At 51.0% G+C, this 13315-nt stretch overlaps 1 protein-coding gene across 1 annotated transcript in view; it reads left to right on the top strand.

Annotated features, from left to right (window-relative positions):
• The window catches only part of PLCG2 (phospholipase C gamma 2), a 160752-nt gene that overhangs the window by 88520 nt on the left and 58917 nt on the right, over nucleotides 1-13315 (top strand). Inside the window, exons 10-15 of the mRNA XM_043599754.1 lie at nucleotides 3679-3780; nucleotides 5042-5160; nucleotides 7076-7161; nucleotides 8851-8971; nucleotides 9286-9454; nucleotides 12530-12634. Of these exons, the coding sequence (XP_043455689.1) occupies nucleotides 3679-3780; nucleotides 5042-5160; nucleotides 7076-7161; nucleotides 8851-8971; nucleotides 9286-9454; nucleotides 12530-12634 (702 nt within the window). The remainder of the gene's footprint in view (nucleotides 1-3678; nucleotides 3781-5041; nucleotides 5161-7075; nucleotides 7162-8850; nucleotides 8972-9285; nucleotides 9455-12529; nucleotides 12635-13315) is intronic.

The raw sequence follows: 13315 nt of genomic DNA on the forward strand, positions 1-13315 counted from the left end.
ATTTTTTAAATCTGTCCCTGGAGTTGTCTTTGCTTCCTCCTTAATTTTTTGGTTTTGGTATTTTAATCGACTTTATTTTTTAGAGCCGTTTCAGGTTCATAGCATTCCAGTTCATTGGCTTCTCAAGAAACTTTTTACTCCAAAACATCTCAGACATGTGCAAGAGTAGACAGATAGGCATCACGCGTATCCATCACTCAGATTAAGAAGTTACGAACGTTTCCCCAATTCTATTTCTCCTGCCCTCCACCTCCACACCCACGTGCCTCCCCTCCCCTCCCCTTCTTCTTCATTTCTTTAGTGGAATAATCTAAAGCAAACCCCAGGCTATGTATTATTTCCTTTGTAAATGCTTCAGTGCATCTCTCTTACAGATACGGACTTTTTTTTTTTCCACAAAACATGACCACAGCAATCCTGTTCCACAATCCACACTAAACTCGTTAATGTCACCCAGCGTATCTCCCATGTTCAGATTTCACTGATTGTAGAGCCAATAATGAACAGAGACACACAACTGGGGGCAACGCCAGCCACACGGAAGCCCAGGCAAAGGGGGCAGCTGTGGTGGTGCCTGATGAAGGGTGACACGCTTCCCCCGTGCAGGTTCAAGGAGAGCACCTGAGCCTGCACCTGTGCGGTGGGGTGCAGCGAAGGGGCACGTGCATTCCCTGGGCACCTTACATGCTGGGTCTGTGCCACCAGCGTCGTAAAGCAGAGGCACGTGGTTTTCTTTTTCGCCATCCTCTTTTTTGCCCTAACTACTCAGTTTGGTGGGAAGCCGTTGAGGCCAGATCCCTGGGGACGAGTAGCCTGATCCCCTAGAATTCACCAGCTTGTGCTGCTTAATTTTACGACACCCACACCGGCCCCTCGGAGATCAGGGCTGTGGGTCAGGAGCATAGCGCAGGAGATCTCTCTCCCCAAGTGGGGAGTTAGACCCCAGGGGGCCCCTGATGCCAAGAATGGGGACACTGAGCCGTCAGTCTCGCAGACCCTTAAGTCCCGTGTGCCTGGCCCTGTGCGATGCTGGCAGGAAGCAGGGCTGCTCATCAGGGACATTTGTTTAGGGTGATGGGTGCTCACCCGCAGAATACTCATGGAGGCCCCGTTGGGTATGCAGATCCGTGCAAGGTTTTTAGGGAGCACTTGGGCAATATGCGATTAAAATGAAAACTTTGAAGAAAAGGTTTATGTACCTCAGTTAAATAACTGCCCTCCTAGGAACTCACCCTACAGAAGCAATGGCAGGGTTCTTAATAGGAGTGAAGGCCTGGAACTGACCTAAATTCCCACCGGAGGACTGGTTACAGGTGCCACAGGCCAGCCCTGGCCGGCGGGGGATGGGTGCCACTGTCGAACAGGTTGGGGGCAGGGGGAGGGGGTCAAAAGGAAGACTCCAGAAGTGATGTGCCTGGGTCGGTCTCGGGCTCACTGTTGGGGGGCAAGTTATTTAATGACTCAAAGCCTCAGCTTCTCCAGTCACATAACATGGAGAGTAACGTATGTACCTTCTGGGGCTGCACGAGTTTAAAACGAGCCGCTCTGTGGAAAAGGTTTAACGCAGAGCCTGGCCATACAGTCGGTGCCCAGTGCTGAGACTCTCGTCCCCATTTCCTCTGTTATGCTTCTCGTTTTCATGATCGTAGCTGCCTGGCACCCCACCCCACCCCACATAGATACATTTTTATTTAACTCGCGGAATGTTGGTATTTTATCCTCCTTTATGCTGAAGATGTTATTCACAGCCAGGCTAGTTCCACGTTAAGCTGGCTCAGCCCCTGTGCCTTTTAGTAAATGCAAAAGCTTTGTAGGAGAAGGAACGAGGAAGCCCCTGGCCTTTGGTGGGGGGGACACCTAGGTCTGGCGAGGCGTTTGCATTAAGTATCCCTATGATTTGAGTTTTATGTTCCAGTATTCAAAGATCGTCGCGCCTCGTGTGTGGATGAGCCGGCCGCTCCCAGCCTCCCAGCTACTTTGTGTCCCTATCCAAGTAGATTTGCAAACATCCACAGTAAGGTTCATTGTTGGTCAGCCACCCACGTGCCAACAGGGCCATCTCTTTACCACCTTGTTTGCATCTGCCTTGCCTTTTGCTTCTTTCAGACTTCCCGGTCTGACCCTTCCCGTCCAACCACACACACATCTGGTGGTGCATTTGCTTTTATTATCCTTAAAGGTAGAGGTTTTAGCATATTCAGAAGCCATGAAGCGTTAGTCACAGTTGAAACTATGTCAGGTTTCGTCTTTTTGTGCATCTTTTTTGCCTATGAGTATATGGGCTTCTAGGGATTAGAGAGGAAAACAAACAGTACAGTTACTTAATACCACGTGTTCTTTTTCTAATGGGCTTCTGAATTTCTTTTTTTAAATGTTTTTATTTATTTTTGAAGGAGAGAGAGAGCATGAGCAGGGGAGGAGCAGAGAGAGAGAGAGAGAGGGAGACATAGAATTTGAAGCAGGCTCCAGGCTCTAAGTGGTCACCCCAGAGCCCGATGTGGGGCTCGAGCTCACGAACTGCGAGATCACGACCCAAGCCGAAGTCGGACACTTAACCCACTGAGCTACCCAGGCGCCCCGTGGGCTTCCGAATTTCTAAGTGGTAGAAGCTGTTTTCGAACGGCTGAAGGTATATTTCAGACATCATCAACATCTGAGAAGCATTACTTGGCGGACTCTTTGAAAAGAGGACATATTCTAGGTCAGTTGATTTGGAACCTCCACTCTGCGTCTTACCAGCTATGTGAACTTGGGGTTGTCACGTGACATCCTGAGCCTCTGTTTCCTCGGCTTTTAAATGACAGTGGCAACGAATGAGGTGCGGAGTTGCATGGACTGAGGTGACCACAGGAGGAAGACAATTGTTTGCACAAGCTGCCAGGATCGGAGCACCTTCTAATGTTTATTTATTGTTGAGAGAGAGACAGAGACAGAGCGTGAGCAGCAGAGGGGTAGAGAGAGAGGGAGACAGAGAATCCAAAGCAAACTCCAGGCTCTGAGGTGTCAGCACAGAGCCCGAAGTGGGGCTCAAACTCCCGAACCATGAGATCATGACCTGAGCTGAAGTTGGATGCTTAACCGACTGAGCCACCCTCGTGCCCCAGATCAGAACACTTTCTATGTACCAGATGCTATGTTAAGCACATAGCCTTATTTCCTGCAGTCTCTGACAGAAAGTCTGTGCATAGGTGTTATTCTCATGTAGTAAATGAGACACGGAAGGGCCATGTAACTTGCCAGGGTCAGCCAAGTGACCAACCCTGGCAGTCTGACATAACTATACTCCCAGCCTCTTCAGGCTAATAAACGTAAAGGGCTAGCACAGGGCAGGAGTCAGCAAAGTATGGCCCATGGGCCAAATCTGGCCCACCACTTGTTTTTCTAAATAAAGTTTTATTGGAACGCAGCCATGGCCATTTATGTATGTATCGTCTATGGCTCCTTTTTCAGTACAGTAGCAGACTTGAGTGGTTGTGACCCAAAGCCTAAAATTTACCCTCTGGTCCTTTACAAAGAATGCTGGCCAGGCACAGAGTAACGTGTGATATGCAGGTGTTGATCGCATACGCGTTCAGAACAGGTTGGTGTTTTGGTCTTTGATGGAAACTGGATCCTGAGAGATGAAGAATTTTGCCATTCCCCTTTCTGACCACTTCTTGCTCTCGTTCTCATTCCAAGGAGGTTTGGGCTCAGGATCTGAACAAAGTCCGCGAGCGGATGACAAAGTTTATCGATGACACCCTGAGGGAGACCGCCGAGCCCTTCTTGTTTGTTGATGAGGTGAGTGGGCTTCCCGTCAACGTGGCTGGGCCTCTCCGATTCATGTCTGTGACGTCCGGTGTTCCTTTTTTCCGGTTCTCTTCCCTTGGAGGGCTTTGCTGTGAGAGCTGCTTTTCTTCTAGGTTCTGAATTCTAGCCTTCTGTTGTGCTCATCCTCGTCCATTTGGCTGTGGAGCTTGGGTGCGTTCTTTGCTTCTCCCGCTAGAGGGCATCTGCCGCCGGCCTGTGGCTAACAACCTAAGCACGGCCAGGAGATTCGAAGGTTGATGGGGCTTCTGCACCTGCCCCCTGACCCGTGTGAAGCAGCAGGGGATGGACGGAGAGGAGGGTGGGACGGGGGGGGGGAGGGTGCTCCTGCCTCGTGAGGCTTGTGCCCAGGCAGCACAGTGTAGCACCCGTGTCCCTCAATCTGATTTTGTTTGTAATTATTTTTTAACGTTTATTTATTTTTTGAGACAGAGAGAGACACAGCATGAATGGGGGAGGGGCAGAGAGAGAGGGAGACACAGAATCTGAAACAGGCCCCAGGCTCCGAGCTGTCTGCACAGAGCCCGACGCGGAGCTCGAACTCACGGATTGTGAGATCATGACCTGAGCCGAAGTCGGACGCTCAGCTGACTAACCCCCAATCTAATTTTTTTTTTAAGGGGTGAGGAAACTTCCTGCCTGCTAGATGTTAGGATACTGGTGATGTTTTTTTGGCTCTGGTTGGGTGCTGGGTTCACAAAAGTTCATGGTATTATTACGCCTTAAAACTTCTGTGTGGGAAGCCTATACTCTTTTCGTATCAACTTTTTTAGGATACACATAAAAAAAGGAAAATACAACACAGGTCAGTGAAAACCTGTGTCCATATATCCTGCCGAAGTCTGAGCGTCCTGCGTTACAAACTTGGGTAGGGGCGCCTGGGTGACTCAGTCAGTTAAGTGCCCCGACTCTTGATTTTGGCTCAGGTCATGAACTCGTTCGTGAGTTTGAGCCCCAGGTCAGGCTCTGCACTGACAGCACAAAGCCTGCTTGGGCTTCTCTCTCTCCCTCTCTGCCCCTCCTCTGCTCTCTGTCTTTTCCTCTCTCCCTCTCGAAGTTAATAAAGAAATAAGGAAAACCAAACAAAACTTGGGTACCTGAGGCCTGGAGACCATCTTCTCTGAGTTGATGTATCAGAGCCACCGTTTCTCCGTTGTTGGCATAGACGGGAAAGATCCAGGCACCATCGGTCCCCCTCATCAGGGTGATGATCTTGTCTCTCTGACTCTCCTAGTTCCTCACGTACCTGTTTTCGCGGGAGAACAGCATCTGGGACGAGAAATACGACGTCGTGGACATACAGGACATGAACAACCCCTTGTCCCATTACTGGATCTCCTCCTCACATAACACGTGAGTTTCTTGGTGAGCCTGTGATGGGCCCGGCAGCCAAAGGCAGCATGGTGGGGTGCCGGTGCCCTGCTCTTGGAAGTGCGTGGGAGCGGGCAGGGTGCAGGGCCACATTGCTCAGACTGGAATATACACAAGCTTCTGGAAGGGACATGGGAACACACACCCCCTTTCCCAGTTGATATTTGCAATAATCGTGTTTTCTCTGTGGCCCTAAGAAGCAGGCTGGCAAAGCTGGTTTTCACGGTTTGGACATCTCCTAGTAGCCACAGCAGAGCAACTGAATTAGTTATTGAACTGGTCCTGACTGGGTCTGTACCCTGTGCTGGGCACTGGGGATACAGCAGTGAAGAAAGAGGGAGCCCTCTCCTCATGCCCTTGGAGGGGGAAAAGGCCTCCTTTGATTTAAGGATGAACAGGAGTTGGTGAGAGACGAAGAGGTGGTGAGGCAAGGACGAACAGCATGTTCAAAGGTCCAGGGGCGTGAGGAACGGAGCGGGGTTTGTTAAGACGAGACTCTAGAATCCAGGAGGGTGAATGATAAGAGAGCAGGACAGCAGTTGTGTTTGAGTGGAATCTGCCAGAGAGCAACACGTTCCAATGTTTGCAACATTATCCTGATTGCAAGAGAGGGTAGACTGGAAGAAAGAAATGGATGTTGCACCAAAGTTCCAATATTTAATCTGCCTTGTAAGGTGAGAAGGTGAAAGTCTTGGGGCCTGGGCATCATGAGAGCTACAGGTTGGTACCTTTCCAAGAGTCGTGGCAGACAGGAGTCAGAGAGAAGGCATTTTGGGCAGGTAAAGTCTTTTTCAGGGGCAAAATGATTGCATGGTTCTCTCTTTCCCACCATGTCCTTTGGCTTAGAGTGGTGAATTCTACCAAATCCAGAGGATAGTTAAGGAACGTGAACTCTTAAAAGGGTGGGGCGTGGATGTGGTGAGAAGGAGAGTGCATAAAATTCTGCTTCTTTTTATTAAAATTTTTTTAAATGTTTATTTGTTTTTTTTTTTTTTTAATTTTTTTTTTTCAACGTTTATTTATTTTTGGGACAGAGAGAGACAGCGCATGAACGGGGGAGGGGCAGAGAGAGAGGGAGACACAGCATCGGAAATAGGCTCCAGGCTCCGAGCCATCAGCCCAGAGCCTGACGCGGGGCCCGAACTCACGGACCGCGAGATCGTGACCTGGCTGAAGTCGGACGCTTAACCGACTGCGCCACCCAGGCACCCCAATGTTTATTTGTTTTTGAGAGAGAGAGAGAGAAAGAGAGAGAGAGAGAGAATGGGTGGGGGAGGGGCAGAGACAGAGAGGGAGACATAGAATCCAAAGCAGGCTCCAGGTTCTGAACTGTCAGCACAGAGCCCAACATGGGGCATGAACCCACAAACCACGAGATCATACCCTGAGCTGGAGTTGGACACTTAACCAACTGAGCCACCCAGGCACCCCAAAATAGGCATTTTTATGTCTGTTTTGGTGGACATAATTCAAAGTCTATTGAGTTCTAGCAGTGGTTATTGAAGATCTGTGCTTGGCCTGGAGCCCTGAAACGAAAACAGTGGCCCAGCATTGGACTGAGGGCCTAGTGGATACCATAGCGGGGGCGGGTATGAATCGATGGCCATATGTGCGTTTCATTCCTGATACACTTTGACCGAGTGCTTCTCCAAAGAACACACAGCCTCGCCCCTTCCCTTGGATTGCCAAGGTGGCTGCTGTCCACATCCTGCAATTGTTGCCTGAGTCTAAGGCTCGTGACTGGTGTGGCTACACAATTGCATGTGTCCGGCCCGGATCCCGACCGCCGATCTTTCTAGACAGAGTTGAGGATGTTGGGCACCTGGGCTGAGAAGTTTCCCAGGACTCCCCGAGGTGCGGGCCTGCCCCCACCCGGCCGCCGCCTCCCGTCCCTCAGGTACCTCACCGGTGACCAGCTGCGGAGTGAGTCGTCCACGGAGGCATACATCCGCTGCCTGCGCATGGGCTGTCGCTGCATCGAGCGTGAGTGCCCTTTTCCTGGTGCAGGTGACGCTGCTGCTGAACTGCAGCCTGCGGTGGGGCTGCTCGTCGCCTTTCTTGTCCGAAAAGCCTGAGTCGTGGGGATGAGTGGGGCAGGCCAAGGGAGAGCCCAGGTGCTCATAGCATCTGGGTGGGGGATGTGGCCTCCAACAGCCAGGGAGGGACCTTTCCCCAGAGGGTTTCCCCCCAGGGCAAGGGTGGTGTTGAGCCTGGCTGGGTTGGAGTCAGAAACCCTTGGGCAACAGATTTGGGCATCTGATGCAGCGGCAGGGCTGGGGGAGGCCAGGACCTAAGCTTTGTTAATGCTCCTCTCCTCCTCCAGCTTCCGTCTGGGCTGTTTTAAATTATTGTTTATTTATTTTAATTCATTTTTATAACAATTATTTTTGAGAAAAAGAGAGAGAGAGAGAGCATGAGTGGGGGAAGGGCAGAGAGAGAGGGAGACACCGAATCGGAAGCAGGCTCCAGGCTCTGAGCTGTCAGCACGGAGCCCGACGCGGGGCTTGAACCCATGAACCATGAGATCATGACCTGAGCCCAAGTTGAACGCTCAACTGACTGAGCCACCCAGGTGCCCCGCCCCCTCTTCTGAGCTGCTTTTGGAGGAAGGCTAGAGCCCTCTGTGTTTCGCAGCTGGCCCAGCCATGGGTACCACCCTGGATGTTCTTTTCATAGCTGCTCACAGACACCCCGACATAGGTGATCCAGGCCCTTAGAGACGTCCAGCCGCTTCTCCTTTCTCAGCCCTCACCCCCCTGGCCTGACTGTACCACCACTGGCCCGCAGGTGCATTGGGCTGAGAAAGGGCACAGAGAACTGACTTAGGCTCCGATTTTGTCACAAACACTCACCGTGGCATCAGACTTTAATGGCAGTTGTTCCTGTAGACAGTTGCCTAAGTGTATACCACCCTGCCTTCCAGGGAAAAGCAAATGTAAAAAAACTGTCAGCTCCTCCTTCCTCTGGGGGTTGAAAATAGAGGGGCTGTTCACCTTTTCTGTTGGGATGTTTTACCAGACTTAAAAAAAATAAATGTCTCCTTGTTCACTATTACTTCCACTAGCAGAAAAAGCAAGCCAAGTGAAATAAGAAAAAAAAATCCCACGTTATAAATATCTTCTTTAAAAAGAAACGTTTAAACTAGTTTCTTTTGGACAAATGTGTCGCATTACAAAGGGACCTTTATTTTTTTTAAGTTTATTTAACTTTATTTTGAGAGAAAAACAAACACACAGCGTTACTGGGGAGGGGTGGTGGGGGGGGAAAGAGGCATGTAGAGAGAGAATCCCAAGCAGGGTCTGCCCTGTCAGTGCAGAGCCTGATGCAGGGCTCAAACTCATGTACCGTGAGATCATGACCTGGCCTAAATCAAGGGTCAGGTGCTTAACCAACTGAACCACCCCGAAACCCCTACAAAGAGACTCTTAATCGAGCAACCCAGATCTTCCTGTAACTGCACGGGTAATGCATGCACACAGGTAACATGGGTCCTCATGTTGCCGGTCCCTGAAGGGAATTTTTGGGTGTGGCCCCCCGTGTCGTAGGATCTGAGCCACGTGGGGGCCGCGGCCAACCTCACAGCTGTCCCCCACCGCAGTGTGCCTGCCGTCAGTGGGCTCTCGAGGCGGAGAGTGATGGGTAGGTGTTGAGGCTGCATGTCTGTTCCCTCAGTGGACTGCTGGGACGGGCCCGATGGGAAGCCCATCATCTACCACGGCTGGACGCGGACCACCAAGATCAAGTTTGATGACGTTGTGCAGGCCATCAAAGACCATGCCTTTGTCACCTCAAGGTTTGTGGGCTTGATTTGCTGGTGGTTCATCTTTAAGGGACAGGTGGACAGACGCCCCTTCCTGCCCCCCCCCCCCCCCCCCGCCCTCCCACACCAGACACACGCACAGATACACATCTGCCAGCCTGGTCTCCATGCTGGCTGGTCGCTGCCAATGTCTTCAACTGGGTGTTGGCGCCCCCTGCAGGCCCAAAGTGCAAGTCCCTCCCTGGTTCTAGAGCCTGGAGGAGGGTTGGGCTGGGACTCCAGTGACCTCTGCTGCCCCCCCACTCCCTGCCAGCCTGTTGTGCTGAGCTGGCTCCTGCCTCCCGCAGCTTCCCGGTGATCCTGTCCATCGAAGAGCACTGCTGTGTGGAGCAGCAGCGCCACATGGCCAGGGTGTTCAAGGAGGTGTTTGGCGACCTGCTGTTGACGAAGCCCACGGAGGCCAGTGCTGACCAGCTGCCCTCGCCCAGCCAGCTGCGGGAGAAGATCATCATCAAGGCAGGTGACCTCGGGTGCTGTCGTGCATTCAGGAGAGCCCGTGGCTCAGAGCACAGGCTCCTGGTCCCACCAGCTCCCCTTACTGTCTCTGTGAGTGACACTGGACAAAGCCATTTAACCTCTCGATGCCACTGTGTCCTCACCAGTCTCGGGAGGTTCGTAAGAGAACCTACCGCGTTGGCGGTGAGCATCCCGTGAGAAAATGTGCGCACAGTCCTTAGGACTGGCCCCTGGGCCGTAGCAGGTGCCACGTAAGTGTTAACTGTGGTTCGTTCATTCTTGGGGCAGACCTCCACCGCGCCCGTGGTGGAGTCAGGTCTCTGTGCCGGGGGTGTTCCAGTGACCCAGACTCCCTTCTTGACTTTAGGAGCTCCCATTCCAGCATGTGAGATGGACTGGAGGTGGACAATGGCCCCAAAAGGCTGCGTGCGCTAACGGGATGAAGAGGGTGGTTTGCCAAGTGCTGTGGGGAGAGAGGAGGGACCAGCCTTGTCTGAGAGTGCAGGGGTGCCGGGGAGAGGGGTGATGTTTGGGGATCTGTATTGCTCGGACAAAGAAACCAGATACACGGTGGCTTAAAACACGGGAGAGACCATTTCTTCCTAAGCTGAGGGAGAGTGTTCTAAAGGTTGAGCTCTGGCCCAGAAGGCTTTCCAGGGACCCAGCATTCTCTTTTCGTTCTCCAGTCTCCCAGGGAAAACTGGTTTTCAGCTGGGATTCTATCGACCCCCAGCGAATCTGCAGTTAGAAATAGGGTTGGGGTAGCATGTGAACTTCAGGGAAGAATGTTGCCTCTTTATTTTTATTAACCTGTAAATAAAACTGAAGGTTTCCTTTCATTACGAATATTGCCAACAAGCCACTTGGGGCTTTGTCACCAGCAGAAATCACAGATGTTTTCGTATCGTGTTTACTGTTGTCGCAAATATCTGAAAATAATGCTGTGCTCATCACTACTTTGAAATTGTGGTAGTTAATAGATTTGACTCTAGATCTTAAGATATTAATAAAGAAGTACATCTATTTATATTACAAATATTCAGTATCTTAACTATTTCAGTATAGTGTCTCTTATAATTGTACGTATTATAAATGTCTATTCTGAGAAAGGGATTCAGAGTCTTTCCCGGGCTTCGAAGGAGGTCCCTGGCACAGAAATGGTGAAGGCTATGCCCTGGGGTGCTGTCCTTGTGTGTGGTTGGTGCTGGGTTGTTGGCCTACCTGAGCTCCAGCTCATAGGAGGGGCAGTGTGAGCGTGTCCAGGGTCCGCGACTCCTGCCAAACAAGCAGAATGTCCGTTAGGTATGTCCGGCCTGTTCTGTCCTCTGTGTGAGAATTTAGTCACATGTCCACACCTCCTGCCAAGGATGCTGGATGTGAGGTCTCTACCTGGGTGGCCCTTGGCAGAAGGAGGGGGATGGATTTTGTTGACAAGCAGCAGGTTCGTATGGAAGGATGGACAGGTGTTCACCAGGCGGAGAGAAGGCTGTGCCCTCAGGTTGTGGGAGTAACCTCCATAAACACGTGGCACATTTCCTAGATCGTCGCTGGACCACCAAGATGTACTGGGAACAACGCCTGTGTGCCAGGAGGTCGCGGTCTAGTGGGAAGACCGAAGCGTTAACAGAGGGGTACCAAACACTGTGAGGGGGCTTTCGCCGAGGTTCGTGCAGAGGAAGGGATGTCCGTGCCCTCGGTGTAAAAGCAGCAACATCTGAGAGGATCTGGCTAAGACCTGGGGCACGATACTTAAGGAAGCTTCCAGCATAGGGAAGGCAGGACTAGAGGCCAAGGGAGCTCGGCTGGGAAGGGTCCACGGCTTCTCAGGCCTCCGTCTGCGAGTCTGCATTTCTACATAGCTTCACTTTCTTGGGACCACCCTCTGTGTGTCCCCAGGGATTTCCTGGCTCTTGTTTTCTGATGTGGAGCCCTGAAGGCCCCTTTCAGAGCACACATTGCCTGCCCGTGGCACTTGGTGGCTCACTCCTTTCTGTTTCAGGGAAGAGGGAGGAATAGCATTTGTGAGGCGTTCCTGGTATGTCACTCACTGGGCGAGGCATTGCATGAAATACTCTTCAGTCTCCTACAGCCCTGCGATCCCAGGCCCCAGGGTCACTTTCCAGATGGGGACACTGAGGTTGAAAAGGTGGCTTAGCTGAGATTATGGTACTTTGAAAAGTTTCACCTTTTTGGAAGTGTCTTTCGCACCCACTGGCTTACAGGACCCAGCAGGGGCTGTCATTATCCCCATTTCACAGGGGACGTTACTGAGACCGAGACAGGTTGTCACGCAGCCGAGGTCACGCAGCTAGTAAGGCTCTGAATTCAAGCCCCTGTCTGGTTCCCAGCCCTGAGCTTCCTCCGGAATCTGGGATTTCCAAGTACCTGCCTGGGTGGGCATCAGTACTTACCTGGATGAAGGTGGTTGTAGTCACTGTCTTCAGAGAGCGCTGGCTCAGAGAAGTGCAGCCACCTGCCCAGGGTCACACAGCTGATAAAGCAGCAGGAGTGCTGTGTGCACTTAGGTCTTAAATCTGCATCTCCAGTGTGCACTCCTCTGCCCTGCACAGCCCGGGCCCTGGACTGGCTGTTGCTGCCTTCCCTCTGTGTGCCGGAGAAGGTGGGGGGTGCACGTGGTATCGCTGATCTACTGAATGTCTATCCAGCACTTAGTACCTGCTGAGCTACCACAGGAGATTCAAAACCAAGTCCCGCCCTCATGGGACTTGTATTTTAGCAGGAAAGACAGAAGACAAAGATAGGCATAAAGATACACAAAGGGCCAAGAGTATGGAAAATAATTCCCAGTGGTCAGATGGTGACAGGGAGGGGAAGGAGAGCGGAGGCTCTGTGTAGACCACACGGTCCAGGAAAGCGCGCCTGAGGAGGTGACACTGAGCACCGAGCTAAAGTGAGAGACGAGCCAGGCAGAGAGACCAGGCAGTGCAAAGGCCCTGAGGCGCATGCTGCAGATAGATGCTTCCTGGCCGGCTGACGTGAATGAACGCTTATTGGCTCAGAGATTCCAAACCTGGGTCTCGAGGCAGATAGGCTATGTGTATTTTTTCCCCTCAGCATAAGAAGCTGGGCCCCCGAGGCGATGTGGATGTCAACGTGGAAGATAAGAAAGATGAGCACAAGCAACAGGGTGAACTGTACATGTGGGATTCCATTGACCAGGTGGGTGTCCTTGCACTCCTTCTCAGAGCCTTGAGTGCATCTGAGGTCTCCTAGAGAACTCGGAGAGTATTCCTGTCTTACTTGCATTTTGACCAATTTTTTTAATGGTTTACTTCAAAATAATTTTATATTCCACCTAACATACTGTGTATTTACACACACACATATACAAGGATGTTTTACATACTCTTCACTTAGCTTCCCCCAATACTAACATTCTCCATAACTTAGAGGATAATTATTGGAAGCAGGAAATGGACATTGGTACAATACTAATTAATTCACGGACCTTATTCCAATTTTACCAGTTTGTCCACTGACGTCCTTTCTGTGGTCCAGGGTTCGGTTCAGGATGCCACAGTGCATTTACTTGTCCTAACTCCTTAGTATCCTTCCGTCTGGGACACTCCCACTGGAAACCTTATTTTGGTGAGAGTAATGCATTTTGAGTGTTAAGGCTACTTCCCACATCCCATAACCTAACATGCGAATGCACTTGAGTATGTTTTGATATGTCTCTTCTCACATTCTAGAAATATTAAAAATTGTTAACATTAAAATAAAGAATTAAGTCACAGATGTGGAAGAGCCCCTAGACAAACTGGCTGAGAAATCCTTAAAGTCGTAAAAAGTGGGTGTAATGGAAAAAAACAGTCATGAAACCCAAAAAACAATCCCATC

Source organism: Prionailurus bengalensis, chromosome E2, assembly GCF_016509475.1.
Source record: "Prionailurus bengalensis isolate Pbe53 chromosome E2, Fcat_Pben_1.1_paternal_pri, whole genome shotgun sequence".
Lineage (NCBI taxonomy): Eukaryota > Metazoa > Chordata > Mammalia > Carnivora > Felidae > Prionailurus > Prionailurus bengalensis.